The sequence below is a fragment of the Diabrotica undecimpunctata genome, unplaced genomic scaffold (assembly GCF_040954645.1).
Source record: "Diabrotica undecimpunctata isolate CICGRU unplaced genomic scaffold, icDiaUnde3 ctg00002644.1, whole genome shotgun sequence".
Lineage (NCBI taxonomy): Eukaryota > Metazoa > Arthropoda > Insecta > Coleoptera > Chrysomelidae > Diabrotica > Diabrotica undecimpunctata.
In genome coordinates, this window is record NW_027313851.1 from 1 (window position 1) to 19,224 (window position 19,224).

General features: G+C 35.7%; 1 protein-coding gene across 1 annotated transcript; it reads left to right on the forward strand.

Annotated features, from left to right (window-relative positions):
• Window positions 1–7,057: 7,057 nt before the first annotated feature.
• Window positions 7,058–9,942, forward strand: LOC140432044 (uncharacterized). Its single transcript, XM_072519896.1, has 2 exons — window positions 7,058–7,310; window positions 7,970–9,942. Exons 1-2 carry the CDS (start codon window positions 7,289–7,291, stop codon window positions 9,940–9,942), a joined length of 1,995 nt encoding a protein of 664 aa, XP_072375997.1. The 5' UTR covers window positions 7,058–7,288.
• Window positions 9,943–19,224: the final 9,282 nt, after the last annotated feature.

Here is a 19,224-nt window from a genome sequence, read left to right on the forward strand (position 1 = left end):
CGCGCTATCTCAGAGTTGATTAGCCTAACAAAAACTTCAGTTCTTAAATTTTAATGCTAATGACCATGATGTCGAAACGATCCTTCACAGATATAAAATTCAATTGTACAAACACTTACAGTTTATTTTCTTCTTGAGTTGTATGTTGGAACATACCCAGAAAAGTCCAGTCTCCTCAAAGATGTGATCTCCCCTCTTTGGCACCTCGGCTCCTTCTTTACGTCTCTGCAAACCTCCTTCAGACTACACAAAAAACACCTGATTCACTTCTCCAAACTCCGCTACTTATTTATGACACCAGGACCTCCTTTTGTCAACTTGATGCCGTAAGAATACTTTCACATATACTTTATAAAATGTCCACGGTAGATACAAGGACCTCTTTTAATCTACTTGTGATCTCCTTCTTCAAACTATTCACTTCTTTTCGTTACGCCGGTATCCAAACTCACTAACCACACCCTATCTTGAGAAAAACGACTGTTTCCTTTCGATGACCAAAATATGACTGACTTCTCCTGTCTCATCATCGACTCCCAAATTCCCATTTTAAAAACGACCGTCTAATCAAAAAGCTTAAACGCGCTATCTCAGAGTGATATTGGAAAAGCCTAATTTCGGTTTCAGAGAAAACTAAATAGCTTACTTTAAAATTGGTTTTTTTTAATACATCATTTATACATATTTCAAAAGATTAGAATATGGTCATTTAATACTCGACTCTACAAACAATGAAGAGATTAACTTACAGGTAAAATGTCTTCTAATTCTAAACAAAGGTTTTTTGATAACAAGGAAAAGACAGTTAAGATTTTATTTCACGTATAGGGAGCTTGCGCATCCGTTTATACGTATTTCAGCCCAATAGGCATCATCAGAACGGCTTTCGCAAGCGCTCTGAACGTGAAATAATTCTTCTCTGTCTTAGGAAGCAACTATAACATGGCTTCGTATAGACGCAATGTAGCGACATCTGATAATAAAATCGTAGACTAATTTTCGAAACCAAATTCAAGAATTCCGCTTTAATCTGTGCCTTCTAAGAATTGCAAGGCAAAAACAGACGTTGATAAAGGTGTTAAGAGAGACATGGGGAATCTAAATAATAGGGGGTTTTTTTGATAATTTTGTTTGCAACGGAAACAGGTCGTTTGCCAAACAAATTTCTATTCTTATCTACACTAAATCTTATCTTAAATTAATATATACATTTTTGTTTATAATGATTTCTTAAAATTTTATTTCGATGGATTTTTTTTATTTATTTTTCTTTGGTTGGAAAAGAAAAAGTATGACAAATATATATATATATATATATATATATATATATATATATATATAATATATATATTATATTTCTATATGTTATGTTTTTGCGTAAACAGTCTGTCATTGCTTGTTCTTGGATCTACGGGAAATGTCGGACTATCGAGCATGTCGGATCATAAAACGTCGAACTATAGAGGGTTAACTAGTATTTCCTGTATAAGATGTGAAAAATTTGGTTTTCTATAATCTTAAATAAATTTAAAATAAAAGCACTGATGCCAGAAGAAAAAAATACAACTGTAGATTATGGAAGAAAAATTGTTCAAAGAGATATTAAGAAATTATAGGTACTACATTAAACGATAAAGAACAAAACAAAAGCATAAAAAAATTGAAACGTTAAAAATGAAATACTGACAGAGGTAGAGGAAAGTTGTGGTAAAATGAAGGTGAGAAATAATAATGTAAAAAAATTATATGGCGGACAGAGAAAGTAAGTATAAAAATAAGAAACAAACACAAATGAAAAAATTGCTAAAACCCTGAATGTTATGAAGTACCTATACAAAAAAAGCGAAAATAACTGAAAATAGCAATAAAAAACAAAACAAAAATCATGGGAGACTTTTAGTCTGAATATGTAGAGAATATCAAAAATTAATCTCTAGCTTAAACAAATAAAACAGAAAGGAAATATACGATGATAAACGTAAAAGAAAAAATTGGAAAAATAATAAGAGAAAAATAAAAAATAATAGAACGATGGAAAAAGTATTTCGACGAGCTAACATACACAGACATACCAGAATAAGAGGAGAAATAAATTACAAAATAAGAAAAAATCATGGTACTCATAAAAGAATATTAAACAGAAGACTCAATAAAAAGAGTAAAATATCAAATTATCAGGTACCTTTTTTTTTTGGACTAAGGTGGAAAGGTTCTAAACCGACTAGGGAAGATGTCCCTAGTACTGTTGGATTCGATCCGGAAAGGAGCACATGCTAGGACATAGCATCCAAAGTATGGATTATATGCGCCACATGCACCCCTGACCAGTCGCCTACCAACTAAAAACCACCCCTTCTTCGGACAAGGCACCCCCGGACGAGTTCAATCGGTGAACGAAACATTGAGATGCCTTGTGCAGTCTGAAAATTTGGGAGAAAATTGTAAAAGGGTTCTTACCTAAAAACGATAAGAACCACTTAAAATGATATGCAGAGACGGTATTGTGGGGAAACAAAATATGGGTTCATAAAAAGTGCAGGTGTGTTCAGCCTGACAAGGAAGGAATGTGAATTAAAAGAGGCATGAGGTCGTGAAAACTACGTACGTAATATAATTACAGATCTGGCTGTAAAGGTGCCGTCTATTCCGTCGTGCAGCCGAGCTGTAAAGAACTCATGACAGCGTATTATGTAATTTTGTTACCTCAACCACCCTGTTCCTGTCTCGCTCTTTCTAGCGTCTCCTTTTTCTTTATAATTTGCGTAATTATGTCGACAGTAACATCGTAGGATTCTTTGTTTTGCGTCGCTTTCTGTATCAGATTGTTGGGCGTTATCGCTCCTAGCCTTGATATTAGATTATTCCGTTCTCTTTGGAAAGTAGTGCAAGCAAAAATGCAGTGTTCTGCGTCGTCTATGACACCACAATCTATACACAAATCATTTGTTGTCTTCTTTATTCTATACGTGTACGACCTAAAGGAGCCATGGCCGGTGAGAATTGTGTAAAAAAAGAATTTAACCTTCTGAACCTACATTTAGACCAAGTTACCACATCAGGGATTAACATTTTGGTCCATTGTGCCTTCTCCGTTTGTGCCTCCCATTCATTTTGCCATATTTGGAGCATATGTGATCTTACTTCGGATTTTATTTCCGGTAAATGACCGTTTTCTCTGTTATATAAAGTGTCTATTTCTTTAGCTAGGAGGTGAATGGGGAGCGTACCTGTTATGACCTGTAGGGCAATCGTAGAAGTAGTCCGGTATGCGCTTGCTACCTTTAGTAGAGGCTTCCTTTGTGCCTTTGCAAGCAGTTCTTTATACTTAGCCATTCTCAAGGCTTCATACCACGGAACCGCCGTATAAGAGGGTAGAATGCACAATCTGAAGGTAAATTCTTCTTTTGAGGGCACTTGGACCGCCGATATTTGGCATACTTTTTATTAATGTCGCGGTTCCTCTTCTGCTCTTTGGACTACTTTCATCAGGTGCTTTGTAAATCTTAGACCTGTGTCTAGTTGGATGCCCAGATATTTAGCACAGTACGTAGGCTCTATACTTGTACTACCTACTACAAAAGCCAGGTTTGGGCGGGTCTAGGGCCTTTCAAGATCAGAATTTCTGTTTTTTCTGTTGCCAACTCTAGATCTTGTTTCACCATCCATCTTTTGACTTTTCTACAGCTTCTGTTGACTAACATTTCTAACTCCAAGTTATTGTTACACTGAATGAGTAGAGCTAAATCGTCTGCGTATGCAATAGCTTTGGTCTCTGCTCCATAGTCGATTTCTAGGATTTCATTATATAAAATGTTCCAAAGCATTGGTCCTAGTACGGATCCTTGCGGTACACCTGCTGATGTTTTCAGGTCTTTAGGTTTTGCCACTTGGACATACCTTTCATTGAGGTAGTCCTTAATTATATTGATCAAATAATCTAACACATTTGCTTTTTCCAGTGAGGTGATAATGTGACCCCAGTTGGCTGAGTTGAAAGCGTTTCTCACATCAAACATCACGAGGGCGGCCCATTTCTTCCTCGTCCTTTTTACAGTGTCAACTATTTCTTTTACCGCATCGATGGATGATCTAGATTTCCTGAATCCGTACTGTTTGTCAGATATACTTCCATTTATCTGTAATTCGTCTTCTAGGCGATTTTTAATAAGATTTTCATAAAATTTCCCCAGGCTGTCTAGAAGGCAGATCGGCCTGTATGAGTTGGCAATCTCGGGATCCCTGCCCGGTTTAAGTATTAACGTCAGTCTTGCCTGTTTAATCATTATGGGAAACATTTGCTTCTGGAGGAGTTCATTGAAGATCCTCCGAACCATCTCAGGATTTTTCTCTATGATGATCTTTATCGCCTCAGGAGGCACACCATCAGGACCAGCTGCTTTTCCTAATTTAATACTTTTTGTCGCTATTGCTATTTCTTCAGCCGAAAAATCAACAGGTCGAACGTTGACATTATTTTAAGTGAACTGCTGTGGGGGCTTAGCAGGAAATAGGGTATTAGCTATTTCCTTCCGTTTTTTTGCACAAAGGCTGTATGGGGTTTCTGTTCTTAATGTTTTTGTGGCAATTCTATAGGCTTCGCCCCATACATCATCTTCTAGTGCTGTGCATAGGTTATGCCAGCAAGAGTGCTTCGCCCGTTTAATTTCTCTACCCAATTCTTTTTTAGCTCGCTTGTAAGTTTCAGTGTGTTGTGGAGTCCTATACCTTTGTGCCGTACGCTTGAGTCTAAAACATTCGGCTCTCTTGCTCTGGATCTCACCATTCCACCAGTATGGCACTGTATATGTGGCGTTCTCGGTGGAGCTACTTGAAGTGTATGCATTAATAATTTTCTGTCTGAAATCTTGGAATTCGGTAGTGTCGTCTTCTTGTAGGTTACTTATCTGCCTCGTATAAGCTTCTTTATTAAAGGTTACTTTTTTCCGGCCGATCTTCGAGACCTTGATGCCAGTTTCAAAGACTATGTATCTGTGAAAAGTGTAGAGATTATCCTCCAACATCTCCCAGCCCGCAATCTTTCTGGCATAACTTTCATTCACAAGGGTAATATCTATGTGACTTCGACTCTCTCCTCTCACAAATGTGGGTTTTCCATTGTTTAGCACTACTAGGTCATTTGCGAATATCCAATCATTCCACATCTCCCCTCTATGGTCATTTCTGGGAGACCCCCATATGATTGATTTGGCGTTCACGTCGCCATCAAGTATAAAATCCCGATATGTTTGTGATGTCATTATGATATTCTCGACCTGTTCTTTGTAGCGCATCAGGCTGATATTCGGAGAGATATAGCAGGCAATAATAGCCAGGCTTCCTATTTTAATTAACACGTGCCCCTCTTTCTTGACAATCTTATTTATGCATACTTTCTTATTCAGTATGTATATAGCGACATCTGCGTTTATATCCGCTATCCAGCCTTTGTTTTTAGTAATGTTTTGTTGGGCTCAGGGACAACAAGTAGGTCTACTCCAATCTCGAGGGCTTTTGCATATATCAGTTGGTGTGCCATTTTGGCCCTCCCGATGTTTAGTTGGAGTATCTTTAGTCTTTTTGTCCCTTGTGCAGCCATTTCAAAATCCTACCCTTGTCTTATTTTTTGTTAGGTCTTAGGAACTAGGGGGCTTCCGTAACTGGGCCCGGCGATTGCTCCACCGCTCGTGGTGCTTGGACTTGATTCTTCTCAGAATTCCGAACTGTTTGAAGTGCAGTCCTGAACTTAGGGCAGTTCGTGGTGCCACATCTGTGAGGTGCATCACAAAGGACGCAACTAGCCGTCGACTGACATGATTTAGATTCATGTCCCGTTTTACCGCAGTTAAAACAGGACCCACTCCTGTCCGGTCCGTTACAGTTATCTTGGGTGTGATCGAAGGACCAACACCTGGGACATCTAGGCACCCTCAGCCGTTTTTCCAATTTGCAGCGTACCATGCCAACTCGCAGGTACTGTCCCTGGAGGAGAATCTCCGCGGCTGTCTTGGACAAAATTACTGAAGCTGCCTGCGTATCGCCTCTGAAACGTCTCATTTCTGAGACCTTCCAGGATTCATCCCATGAACCAGACTGCGCCATAATAGCTTCTTTTAGCTGATCTTCTGTGGTGTCTAGCTCCATTCCCTTGACATGGATAGTCACCAGCCTCTCCAAACCCAGCTGCAGGGTTGTCATGCCCTTATTTTTGTCCGTTAGAGCAGCTTTAATTTGCTTCAGAGCACCCTGGTCCTCATCCATGGTGATGAGCAGTTTTCCATCCTTTGTGCTCCTAAGGGTACGGATGACGTCTGTGGCACCCGCCACTTTCACAGCAGTCTTGACTGTGGTAAGAAGATCTTTATATGTTGTGTCCTTTTTAGATACAATCATGCCGTATGTAGGCCGACTAATAGATGTAGCAGTGGTATAAATGTACGCTGTTGTGTTTGTATGTTGGAAGATGCACTCACACATCTTTCTCAGGTCTTGGACCGAAAGAAAGCTCACATGATGGAGCGCCACTTTGCCTGCATTACCTGTCTCATCCTTAATTTGGACCATCTTGTCCCAGAGTGTCTGTTCATCTGCCGCGTTCTTAACCTTGATTACCTTCCTGACCGAGTCCGCTGAGACCTTGGACCGGAAGGAAGTCCTAATTTCGAGGACGTCAAAATCTTCGTCCAGTTGCACTAGTTCAGGGTACCGATCTCTATATAAACGTTGAACACTCCTCTCCATCTTTGGATCGGAGGGCTCAACCAGGACCACCTTAGTGAGGGTATCTGGGGCATTAACAGGGTTTCCGACTACGACAGTGGATCTCTTGAAAAGGCTCTCTGGCCATTCCCAGTCTTTATATTTATTCCACGTTTCGGGAGAATCTATATGATCTATTGATTTCAAAACTTGACCCCCGGTCCATGCCAAGTGTCAGTCTGCGTTGAAATCTCAACGGTTAGGGGTTTACTTGTAGTGATCGCCTCAGCCAGGCTTGGGTCTGTCTGTATTATTTTGCTAGTCATTTGACACGTCGCACAGTGTACGATTTGACAAAAGGTATTTAAATTTTATTGTTAAAACTACGTTTAATCACTTCCATTTCACTTTTAAATACATACTTTAACTGATGATACAAAACAAAGACCCCAGCAGATTGCAGATCTTTTAGAAACAATGGCCGAAACTACCTGCACCTTTTTCAGGTAGACGATCGGCCGCTCAGTATGACCGTTAACGCTAACTTGTGTACACGTGTCTTGGTTTTCAGTGCAATTTTAAGTGCTTTTTTATGATGGATTCGACATCTACAGGTAATTATGCATTTACTTAATGAACCAGATATAAACAAATATGCATTTGAAAATATATAATACCCAATACAAAATAGGTCATCAATTTTTTTTATTCATTTGTCATACGTAACATTCATTTAGATATATATTATGTTGTCAAGTGTAGTAAAGCTGTAGGTATGATCTTAAAGTACTCTCTATTTAGTACACTTTCATAATATAATTACTGTTTTTTGCGATTTTTTGCGATTTTTAACATATTTAGTAAATAAAATATAAACAGATATGTATTTTTAAATACTATACTTGTCTTAATACTCAATACAAAATAGGTCATCAAAATTATTTATTCATTTGCCATACGTATCTTTTATTTAGATATGCTATGTTGTCAAGTGTAGTAAAGCTGTATGTACTTATTGTCTTAAACTACTTTCTATTTCGTACACGTTCACGGGCGCCCATATTAAAAATTTAAGAGGGGGCTACACGTAAAGATGTTTCACATTATATTTTGTAAACTTTGGATAACCATATAGTTTAAAGCATCCGAAAAGCTAGAAGGGGTCCATGGTCTCCCCTGCTCATAGGTATGGGCGCCTATGTACACTTTCATAATACATTGTATAATTAATATTTCTTGCGTTTTTTAACATATTTTATGTTTGTGTTTACAGGTGCCCAAATGAAGCGGAAATTATTATTTGAATTTTGGCGTTCTATACCGGCTAATGGTCGATTAAATGCAGTAATCAACTTTGTGAAGATGAGTTTTGATGATCTGGATATTGATCAAGAACAAGAGAAGCAGTTAAAGGTGTTCTTAAAAAATGAATGCGAAAAAATTCGAGTCAAATGGGTTCAGAAGCAAAGACGACTGGACTTGTTTTTAAGTGAATACGAACAATGGTTAAATAATGATTTAACTTTCGATATGCTGATATTAGCAAATCAATCTCCAAAACCAAGTACTAGTGGTGGTAGACCTCAAAAAACTTTTATGGATAGCTCCAAAAAGACAAAAAAGAGGAAAATTCAACATTTACTTAGCGACTACAGTAAAGACCAATTATCGTTTGCTGCACAATTAAGTGTCCGAGCGAGTGGCAAACGTAATGCTGCTATGTTGATGGAAGAAGTATCGTCAGCCTCACCAAAACGTGCTTCCACATATAAGAAAGCAAGAAAAAATTTAGATGTCCAAATGAAACAAAGACCCTATACACCTGAAGAAGCTTTGGCCTTTTTTATAGCAAACAATTTTACTGTCCAATCTTATAAGAATGTACAACAAGAGGCAAAAGAAAGAGGTTTTAATGCGTATCCATGTTATGATTACGTAGCAAAGGTAAAAGAGCAGTGTTATCCTCGAGTTGAAAATATTACAGTGACTGATATATCGGCGGAAGTAAGACTGGATGCTCTACTTAATCATACCGCACAGAGAATATGTAAGAACATTCTAGGAGAAAGGTTAGACACCAACATGCAAAATTATTCTTTAATATATAAGTGGGGGTGTGATGGTTCATCAGGACATAGTTTATATAAGCAACCGTTTGAGGATCCAGAGAGCACAGATGAATATATGTTTATAATCTCATTAGTTCCAATAAAACTCGTAAACAATCTACAAGAGACCATATGGCAAAATCCTCGGCCATCATCACCAAGATTCTGTAGAGTACTCAAATTTATTTATAAGAAAGAAAGCGAAGCACTGATAAAAGATGAATGTAGAGCGATTGAAAGTCAAATTCAAGAGTTAGTTCCAACTCTTATAGAAGTCCGAGGCGTTACCATCTCGGTCACGCATCAAATGATTCTGACAATGATTGATGGTAAAGTGTGTAATGTGTTAAGTGATAATAGATCAACTCAAAGGTGTTTTATCTGTAAGGCAACATCTAAAGAAATGAATACAGCATTAATAACGAAAGAGCCAGACGATAATATGTACCAGTTTGGAATATCTAGCTTACATGCTTACATTCGTACGATGGAATGCCTTTTAAATATTAGTTATCGTCAAGATTTTTGTGAGTGGCAAGTAAGAGGAGACAATAAAAAAGAAATGTTTAAAACAAGGAAAGACGAAATCAAGAAAAAATTTAAAGAAGTGGGTCTCATTATCGACAAAGTAAAACCAGGATTTGGTACCAGTAACGATGGGAATACCGCAAGAGCATTTTTTTATAATTATACGACCACAGCACGCATCATCAACCTTAATGAAGGGCTCATTCACAATTTTGGGACGATTCTTGCAGCTGTTGCGTCTGGCTATGAGATTGACTCTGTTAAATTTCAGAACTACTGTATAAAGACTAGGAAACTATATTTAAGTTTGTACCCATGGTATAACATGCCTGTGACTGTTCACAAAATATTGGTACATGGAGCAGACATAATCAAAAATTCACTAATACCGGTAGGGCAAATGTCTGAAGAAGCATCCGAGGCTAAAAATAAAGAAATAAGAAGAGTCAGACTGGGACATACAATGAAAATTTCAAGACAGCGAAGCAATTATGACTTAATTAAATATTTATTAATATCATCTGATCCATATATATCGTTGTTGCGAAAACTTCCACTAAAACAATTTTCTAGACATGATAGAGATATAAAATTTCTATTAAAACAATAAAAACTATTTAAAATTTGGTCATGCCTTTTATTTACCACAATTAACTATGATTTTATCATAAAATGTAATTTAGAATCACTTAAGAGAGTTTCAGAGTTTTGTCCACCTAGATTAGTCAAATCGTACACTGTGCGTCGTGTGGACCGCGCATGGTTCAGTCTGTACGTCCGCATCAATGAGCATCTTTTCTGTCGCTTCGAATCTGTAGTTTTCCAACCACTTTCTAATAGGTTCCCTTTTAAAGGTTGCTACATTCTTCTTTAGTCTTTGGGCAACATAATTATCAGGTACCTAAAGATAACATCACTGCGGATGTGATAAAATACGCAGGAAGAAAAGGACATTTAGAAATTTTAGAATAGCTGAATTAATCTATGAAATAATGAAAAATAATGAAAAAGACAAAAGTACCAATAGGCAGGAAACAGCCATAATACCACCAATATTCTACTACTGCCCTGTTAAGTGTTCTAGCTGTAAGATAGGCAATGTAGATTCAAACAGAATCAAAGCACAGAAGACCTCATATACTCTATCAGAGAAGCGAGTGACAAACTAGTTATCAAGAATAACGACAAACACATATGTTTCGTAGATCTGGAGAATGCATTTGACAGAATACGAAGAGAAGACATATGAAAAGAGGAGTAGACAAAAATTCAGCAAAAGTATTAAAATAAATGTATTGTACAAAATTAATGCCAATATCGTAAAAACCTAAGGAATTTATTATAAGGCAAGAAGTCAAGCAGGGCTGTGTATTAATCTACTATTTTCACTAGTATTGAATGAGGAAATAAAAAATTGAATATCTAGACGAAAACAAACACAACTGACTGAACTAATGTTTGCAGATGACATGGCATTGTTGGCAAACATCAAGGAATATGAAAATTGACACTACAAAACCAAAAACTCTGATTATTGCTAGTACGAAAAAAGCAAATAAAATAAGATTGGATGGGAAACAAATATCTGGGATCAATCATAGACGAAAACGCTTAATTGGATAGAGAAATAAATGAAAAAATGAGAAAGACTGGAAACAAATGCATGGGAAAGATAAGAAAGAAAGATCAAGAGCAAGAGGGATAGACGGAATCAGAAAAGAAGCTGCAACGAATGGAATGGCATGGGAGAAATTTGGAAATTTAATACACGATAGGAAACAATGGAGGCAAGGAAATAGATCTCAACTCCATCCATCGTACATCAAACGTAAAAAGGCTTAGGATTAAGTAAGTATAAAACATAGTTTAGACCTTGGCAACAATACTACACTAGCCACTAGGTGACAGTTGAACAGTTTCTATTTTTTTTCAACATTAACCTAAATCTTTTTTTCAATTTTGTCATTTAAAACAACTAACATGCATCTCGGCCCATATCTTCTTATTAAATATTTGTTTTATTACATTTCACATTCATGATAAAAACTCTCTCTTTGCTGCCTTAATACATTAATAACTGTTTTCTTTTTTTATTTCTATTAAATATTAAAGTTCGCAGAAAAAAGACAAATTGCAAAAATAAACAATTTATTTATAAACATATAGTGCATTAAAAACTTATATTTTTTCTCAAGTACTTACATATAGTCTAAATACATAATGCTTCATTTTATTTTTGAGAGGAAGTGTTCTGTATAAACACTTTAATTTTTAGCCAATTCTTATTGCTAAGTAGCTGTTGATGTTTTTCTTTGAGTTGTTCCACTTCTATCCTTTTGGGTGGTCTTTTTTTCTTTATATGATCCTTAAAAAATGAAAGGACAACCTGTTTTTGTTCCTCCGTCCATTTAATTAAAACTCTTTTTTGTTTCTGTTGCTTCGATTTATGTTCGCCTTCTTTAGGTACGTCAGCAGAAACTATCATTTCCATATTATCTTCGTGATCTTCTACATTTTCTGCTGCTAGGAGATCGTCTTCTAAATCTATCTTGATTTCATTTAAACTTTTACCTTTGTGCTCTGCTGCTAAACCTTGCTCCATTAATAAAAGAAGTTTTGTAATCTTTGAGGTTTGATAAACGTCATCAGGTAGTCTATAAGAACCCCTATGTGTTCCGGGAGTGTGTCCCATGAAAGTTGACAATTGTTCTACATCTTGATCAGTCATAGAAAAAATTTGTGACAATGTAGCCAAATGTTTTCTTAGTCTGGTTGCCGATAGTGCATTACTATTTTTAGCTCCACACTCACTAGCAAATTGTTTTAAAACTTTATAGCCCGCTATTGGTTTGATTGTTCCTGGATTACCAAACAGATAACAATTTTTAGAACCTACGAAATTATCACGAAACTTAAGCAATGTTTCTATTTGTTCTTGCACGTCACAACTGAACAGTACTGGTACACCTTTACCCCATTTTCCTCGTATTACGATTCTTTTAAATCGCTGCATTTAAATTTTCTTACAGGGTGAAACAACTAAATCAAATTCTTCATATTTATTAGTAGGCGCTTCCGCTTTTTCATATAAGTACAGTGGTAACCTTTGCAGCTCTCCAGGTCTTCATCTATTTAAAAGCAAAATTTTACAATAAACACATTTTAGGAGAGTTATATAGTGACTTTTATTTTTATTCTCTTTTAATAAATCTTCCTTTGCATTTTTTGCTTTACGAGTTAGATATTCCTTTAATAATTTAAGGTCACTTGCCAGAGGAACTATAGTTACCTTGTTCCATTTTTTCACAGAAAATCATTATTAGCTTGATAAGAGACTTCAAATTGCCAGTGAGATTCTATAAGTTGAATCTTCTTCTTCTTCAAGTGCCATCTCCGCGGCGGAGGTCGGCAATCATCATAGCTATTCGAGTAGTTCATAAGTTGAATAGTAGTCTTTAAATCAGCCTCGGCATTAGCTGTCGACATATTTCCAAAATTCTGTTTTCTTCTAAGTGCTTGTAATATAGCAATATCGCAGCATTGTTTTAATGAGGTGCCCATGTTTAAAGCATACGTAGGTGACTTATAATAATTGTTAAGTGGATCATATTTTGCGACTGTTTTTGTTGCTGCTACTAACGTGTCAAAATATTTAGGATGTAAAGCTTCAAATAAATCTTTTACAGTGCTTTCCATTTTCCTCACCTCAATTAATAATTTTACTAATTCGCGCATTTTACGTGAAGCTACATTTATAAGATGGGTTTCCCTATGTTGCTTTAGGTATCTTGCTGCAAAAGCACAAATTAAAGTATCCTTTTTAGCAGCCATAGATATTTCGTCGGGTCTCATTCTTGGAAATACTTTCTGCTGAAGTTCTGGATCTACCCGTAGACCTTTCAATAAAATATTTTGCCCATCAATTTTTGAATTAGTTTTTGTTGCTCCTGGACATTGTTTCCTATGTCGCCATAACATTTTTGATGAATAGAAACCCAAACAGTTGCTACACGGTACTAAAATAGTATTTGTTAAATTTGGTTTTTTAACTGGTTTTTGAATGTGATTGTTATTAAGAAAATTACCACGTTTTCTTAGAGTGGTAATTAAATCTTTACGCGGCTTACAAGCTGCTGGTAAAGACAAGATCTTCTGTACTTCGCTCTCTACAGAGTGATTTCTTTTAATGTGTCGCGCAAAATTTTTCACTAAACTCTCACAAAAGTAACAGAAATCTTCAGTAATTTTCTTTCCGATTCGTTCTTTCTTAAGTTCAGCCTAAAACAAAAAAAGTTAATCTAAAGCAGGTAATAAATGCATTAGAAATTTACCTTCGAATTTTCACCGTAATTATCATAGGGTAAATTTTCTATATTATTAATGACATTAGAACTTATGCCCAAAATATTCTGATTGTCATGAGATTCAGTAGAGTTACTAGAACGCTCATTTGATTCACAGTCGGAATCTTCACTGCTTGGTGAAAAGTTCGGATCGTTAATAGAATCGTCAACAGGAGAATTCTCTGCTTCACTTTCAAATCTGCATACATCCTAGGAAAAAAAAACTCTGTAAAAAAAATAGACTGATAACGAATGTACATGATAAACATATTTTTTACTCAATAAATTAAATGGATGCAATCAAAAAAATTCTTAATGGCACATTTAAAATATGAATTTTAGGGTGTCAATTTGAAAAGTCACCCTCTTTAATTTGGTCCCTATGGAAAATCTAAAAATATGCAAAAACACGTCAAATTTATATGTGAGGGGAACATTTTGTAGACCAGTTTTCAACGACTGTTAAAAGAACGCTTGATATTAAGTGCGTTCGCAGAGACTGTCGGCGACTTTTTGTGCACGACAACGCATGCGCACATTAAAATAATATAAATAATACCGTTGATTGATAAATATAAAGGTATATTTACTATTAATTAATATTATTAATTAATTATTAATTATTAATATACTGGTATATTTATCAATCAACGATAATACATTAAATAAATATATATAATATGTGGAATTAAAGTGTGCATGCGTTGTCGTGTACAAAAAGTCGCCGACAGTGTTGGCGAACGCACTTAATGAAAACAGTATCGCTAGAGATAAATACAACTTCGAACGAGTGGGCACATGACAGATGAAATCAAAATTATTAGACAGAAGGGCCATCATGATTATTTACAGAACATGAATTAGACCTGTAGACCTATGGATGTGTGTGAGACCTGGTTAATGACAAAAAAAGATGAAGAACATCTTGAGATATTTTATAGAAAGATATTAAAAAAAGTATATGGACCAGTACAAGAGGATGGCACTTGGAGGATCAGAAGAACGTTGAGATCAATGAAATAAACGAAAGGCACGATATTGTACGATTTAAAATCAGAGGTAGGTATGGCGGTGTAATGTCCAAAGATTAAAAGACCCAAAATCAACAAAGAAAATTTTACAATGGAAACCACCAGAAAGGCGAAAGAGAGGAAGACCCAAAATGAGATGGTTGGATACCGTGGAAGACGATCTGAAAACCATGAACATAATACTTACAATGGAGAAGTAAGACGCAGCGCGAGAGAAGTCTAAATGGAGTGAAATAGTCAAACAGGCAAAGACCCATCCAGAGTTATAATGCAATAAGAAGAAGAAGAAGAACCTATACTAAAGTTGTGTACAATTAAATAAAACAAAATCAATTTTAAATTTTATGTCTACTGGAGCTACAATAAATTATGAAATGAAAAAATAGCTCGTAGGTATTTATGTATAAAAATTTGATTTAAAAGCTTTTTAAACAAAAAAAAAATACGTGTGAATACATGCTTTTTTGTATTTCATAAATTGCGTGTACGCAAATATTTATTTTACGTTGTCATAATAAATTATATCACGATTACTTCAATTTACTTTAATTTTATATAATTATAAGAACCTACTTCCCTGTATAATTGTTCCACACTGGAATCCCCGGACGAAGTTACGCTACGATCTTGTAAACTATCTTCCATTTCTTTCACTGGTGAATTGTTTCTTCCGTCATTCAAAACATCTTTTATAGGAGATAGTGGTTTATTACAGAACCAGTTACTTTTTTTCAAGTTTCTGCCATTGGTTGAAGTACAGTGATACTGTAAATATTTATTTTATTAGAACTTACAAAACATCTGAAATATTACAACTTACATATTCAGCTGGAAATAACCTTCCGATCATATTGTATCTCAATAACTAAAAAATATACCTAACAGCATATTTGCAATAAACCAGTCACTTACCTTGTTGCCAGTTTTTTGGACGGCCGATTGTCGATGAAATGGGGAGAAGTATATTATGTTAACATAATGATATGTATATTTTAAAATGATAGTGGCGCACTCAAAAGATATTTTATTGAACTAATAGTATACGTATAATACCATGAAAATTTCATTTTGGCGTCAATATCAGAGCCAACTAAAATTTATTTAACATGTTTGTGTATGTCAGGAAAGTCGAATTTTCTATGGATTACAATGGGACGTCCGTATATGGACGTCCGATTGTTGCTGGACGTCGAGTTGTCGGTATATTGGTAATATATGGACTCCCAATTGTTAGACGGATGTATATATATATATATATATATATATATATATATATATATATATATATATATATATATATATATAGGTTAACTTTTGATGGGATCAGTTATTGCTTCTTGGATATATTCATCGGTGTTATTGACTAGCTCGGTCTAGACAAGTTGATTACACGCGACGGTGAGAGTTTCTCTTAGAGCGGATGCAGACGACCGTTGCGTTGGTGGTGCGGTACCGTTGAGCGGTTGTAGCAGTACACGCAGAGTAATTGGAACATTCAGACGTACCTGCGTCGACGCAACGTTGACGTGCGGTGGGCAAGTCGAACGCAGGTACCGCTGCAACGGACAAACGTTGCGGTGTAGCAGTACATACAGTGGCATTGTGCGATTCAGGCGACCGGTACGATGAACGATAATTTTGATATAGAACTGTTAATAGAGGAGGTGAAAAAGCGTCAAGAAATTTGGGACACCAGTTATCACTTATATCATGACAAACATGTAAAAAGAAGTGCTTGGGTGAAAATCTGTGAAGTGTTTGATCCCACATTTGAAGAGAAAGCTCAAAAAGAAAAAGAAGAAATGGGTTAGTAAAATTTTATTTCCGATAATACACTTTTACATTGTTATAATGGTAGATGGTATATATAAAGGCCAGGCAAAAGTTCATACCATATAGATAATTTTTTTTTATTTCACGGCCAAGAACAAGACAAGAGTCTTGAAGGTCAAGTCTTGGTCTTGGTACCAAGACCAAGACTTTCCTGTGGTCTCGCGAAGCCCTAAATACTTAATAAAGTTGTAGGTTAAGCAATGTCAAACATCGTTTTTTAAATGTAGTGTATCTGGATTGTACCATGGAACAATTTTAATAGTAAAAATACATGTAGCGTTGAAAATTATATAAAGTCGTCTTGCCATTGTAATTTACCACGGTCGCTTACAAAATAGTCTGCCCAAATATTCCTCATTTGTTTCAAGTTGTAACCTGTTTGAGAGGTTGCTGCTGTTTTTACAGTATCGTAAAATCCGTCCATAGAGAGTGTTTCTTCAAACTTATAACCATCGCGTTGAATGACGTAGTTGTGAAGAGTACAGCATGCTTTTATTATATTTAAAGCCAAATCAAGTTTAACGTTAAGAGGCCGATGAAAAATTCTCCAGTTATTGCTAAGTATTCCAAATGAACATTTTACATATCTTCGGGCTCTCGAAAGCCTATAGTTAAATATTCGTTTTTTATATTCAAGAAATTTACCACTATATGGTCGCAGTATACGTGAAGATAAAGAAAATGCTTCGTCTTATACAAATATGTGAGACAAAGCATGCGTGTCGATACCTGGTAATGGCTTGTGGTCAGGAAGATGCAGGGTATTATTTATAAGTGATGTGTAAAAAGAACTATTTTGAAAAACAGCGCTATCCGAGTTTTTTCCAAAAGCAACAACGTCGATGTACAAAAAGTTATAATTTGCATCGGTAACCGCTAACAATACTACTGAAAAATAATGTTTGTAGTTAAAAAAAATTGAGCCGCTACACATCTTCGACGCATACACTGCGACACAAAAAACATTAATGGTCATGAAGTAATGGCCGTCTTAGTTCAAGTTTTAGTAATACTGATTTCATATTCTTTTATAGGCAATACACTTATGAAGAAGTTGCGAAATATCAAAGATAATTTCATGAGAAGTATAAATAAAAAATCCAAATCAGGACAGGCAGCAGAAGCTGGGAGGCAATATATTTATGCTAGTCAACTTTTTGAAAGGTACTCAACGAAAAGCAGTTACAGAAGCAACAATTGAAGAGGCAATAACACCCGAAAATGTTGAGGGCGCAGTTACAGAAGTAGAGAATGCTCCTGCTGCAAAACAAACAAAAATACGGTCCCGTAAAAAGCGCCAAAATTTAGAAGTCAAGTTTAATCCAGTTCATAAATACACCAACACCGACCGCAGCCACTAAGCCTACGAATCCACACATGCTATTTTTTGAGTCCCTTCTTCCAACATTAGAGGCATTTTCCACCTACGAGCAAATTGAATTCACCATAATTATTCTCAAACCTATCAAGATCAATATTTCCCAAACTCTCACAGTCAAACAGTTTCTAACATCCAAATTCCACACAACATCCACTCCACCTCTCGTCCACCTTTACGTTATCAGGAAGCATCAACAAGTAAGCCAACATTAACAGAGCTTCGTAATGTTGTTACTATGAATCATAATAATATGAACTCAATTCCCGTGCCGTTTTCACCTAACGATGGATCTTCAGCAAGTCAGCTAACTTCACCAGAACCACGGGCATCACCTTTGTCATTGGCCAGCATGAGTGAGGATTCGTTTGAATTGTTTCCTCATGAATAAGATGTAATTTCATAATTGAATCCGTTGTATTTAGTTTACTACAATTTGTACGAATAAAGCAATGTTCTGTGTTCCAGGTAAAATGATGTTCAAATCTTTTATTGTTTAATGGTTTCAGGTCTTACTTTGTGGAACTGCATCATTATCAAAATAATTAAATTAATCTTGTATATGATTCCACTAATGACATAATATGTCTAAACTAGTTAAGGTTTTTTATTTTTATACGCACATATACTAGTGGAATCATATACACAATTAAGTGAATTATTTTGATAATGCTTCAGATCTTCTTTAATCAAAAATTATATAATCTTAATAACTTTCTCCTTACCTCAGTGTGACTGCAATTATTTCAGTTGGGCTAATAGACATTCTCATCCTTGTGTTTTCCGAACGAAATCCATCTTCAATTCCTGCCTACCAGTTCATCAAATGATTTTTTACTCATTCTAAAGTAATTAAAGAATTTTTCATCATCTTCACGCAAGTCAGTGTAAAGGGTAACAAATGCTGCTTTCAGAAGTCTTGAACTGATTAAAGGATGTAAACAAAATTTTCTTTTTTTTTCTTTTTAAATATTTCATAATCACGTAGGAAACTATTACTTTTTTCTTTTTGTATACTGCTAGTTCCATACTGGACATAATAATAAAAAGCTCAGCTCACTTATTTTATATATTAATATTTTCACTAATAAATTAAACGCGATTGCCTACAATTGGAGCTCTACATAGATCATCTCACAAAGTACCATCGAATACTTGTTTTGTTTTCGTCGAATAGTTCATTGTTACGTGTACCGATTATCGCCCACCACCACAAAACGAAAATTATTTCCAGCACCGCAACGGTCGTCTGCAACCGCTCTAAAGGTCGATTCAAACACATCAGTCACGACTCTGAGATAGCGCGT

Excerpts from the sequence above, each read along its gene's own strand:
- LOC140432044 (XM_072519896.1), top strand. The coding sequence starts at position 7,289 with ATGATGGATTCGACATCTACAG. Across the intron at positions 7,311-7,969 it reads GATGGATTCGACATCTACAG|GTGCCCAAATGAAGCGGAAA; the intron begins GTAATTATGCAT and ends TTGTGTTTACAG.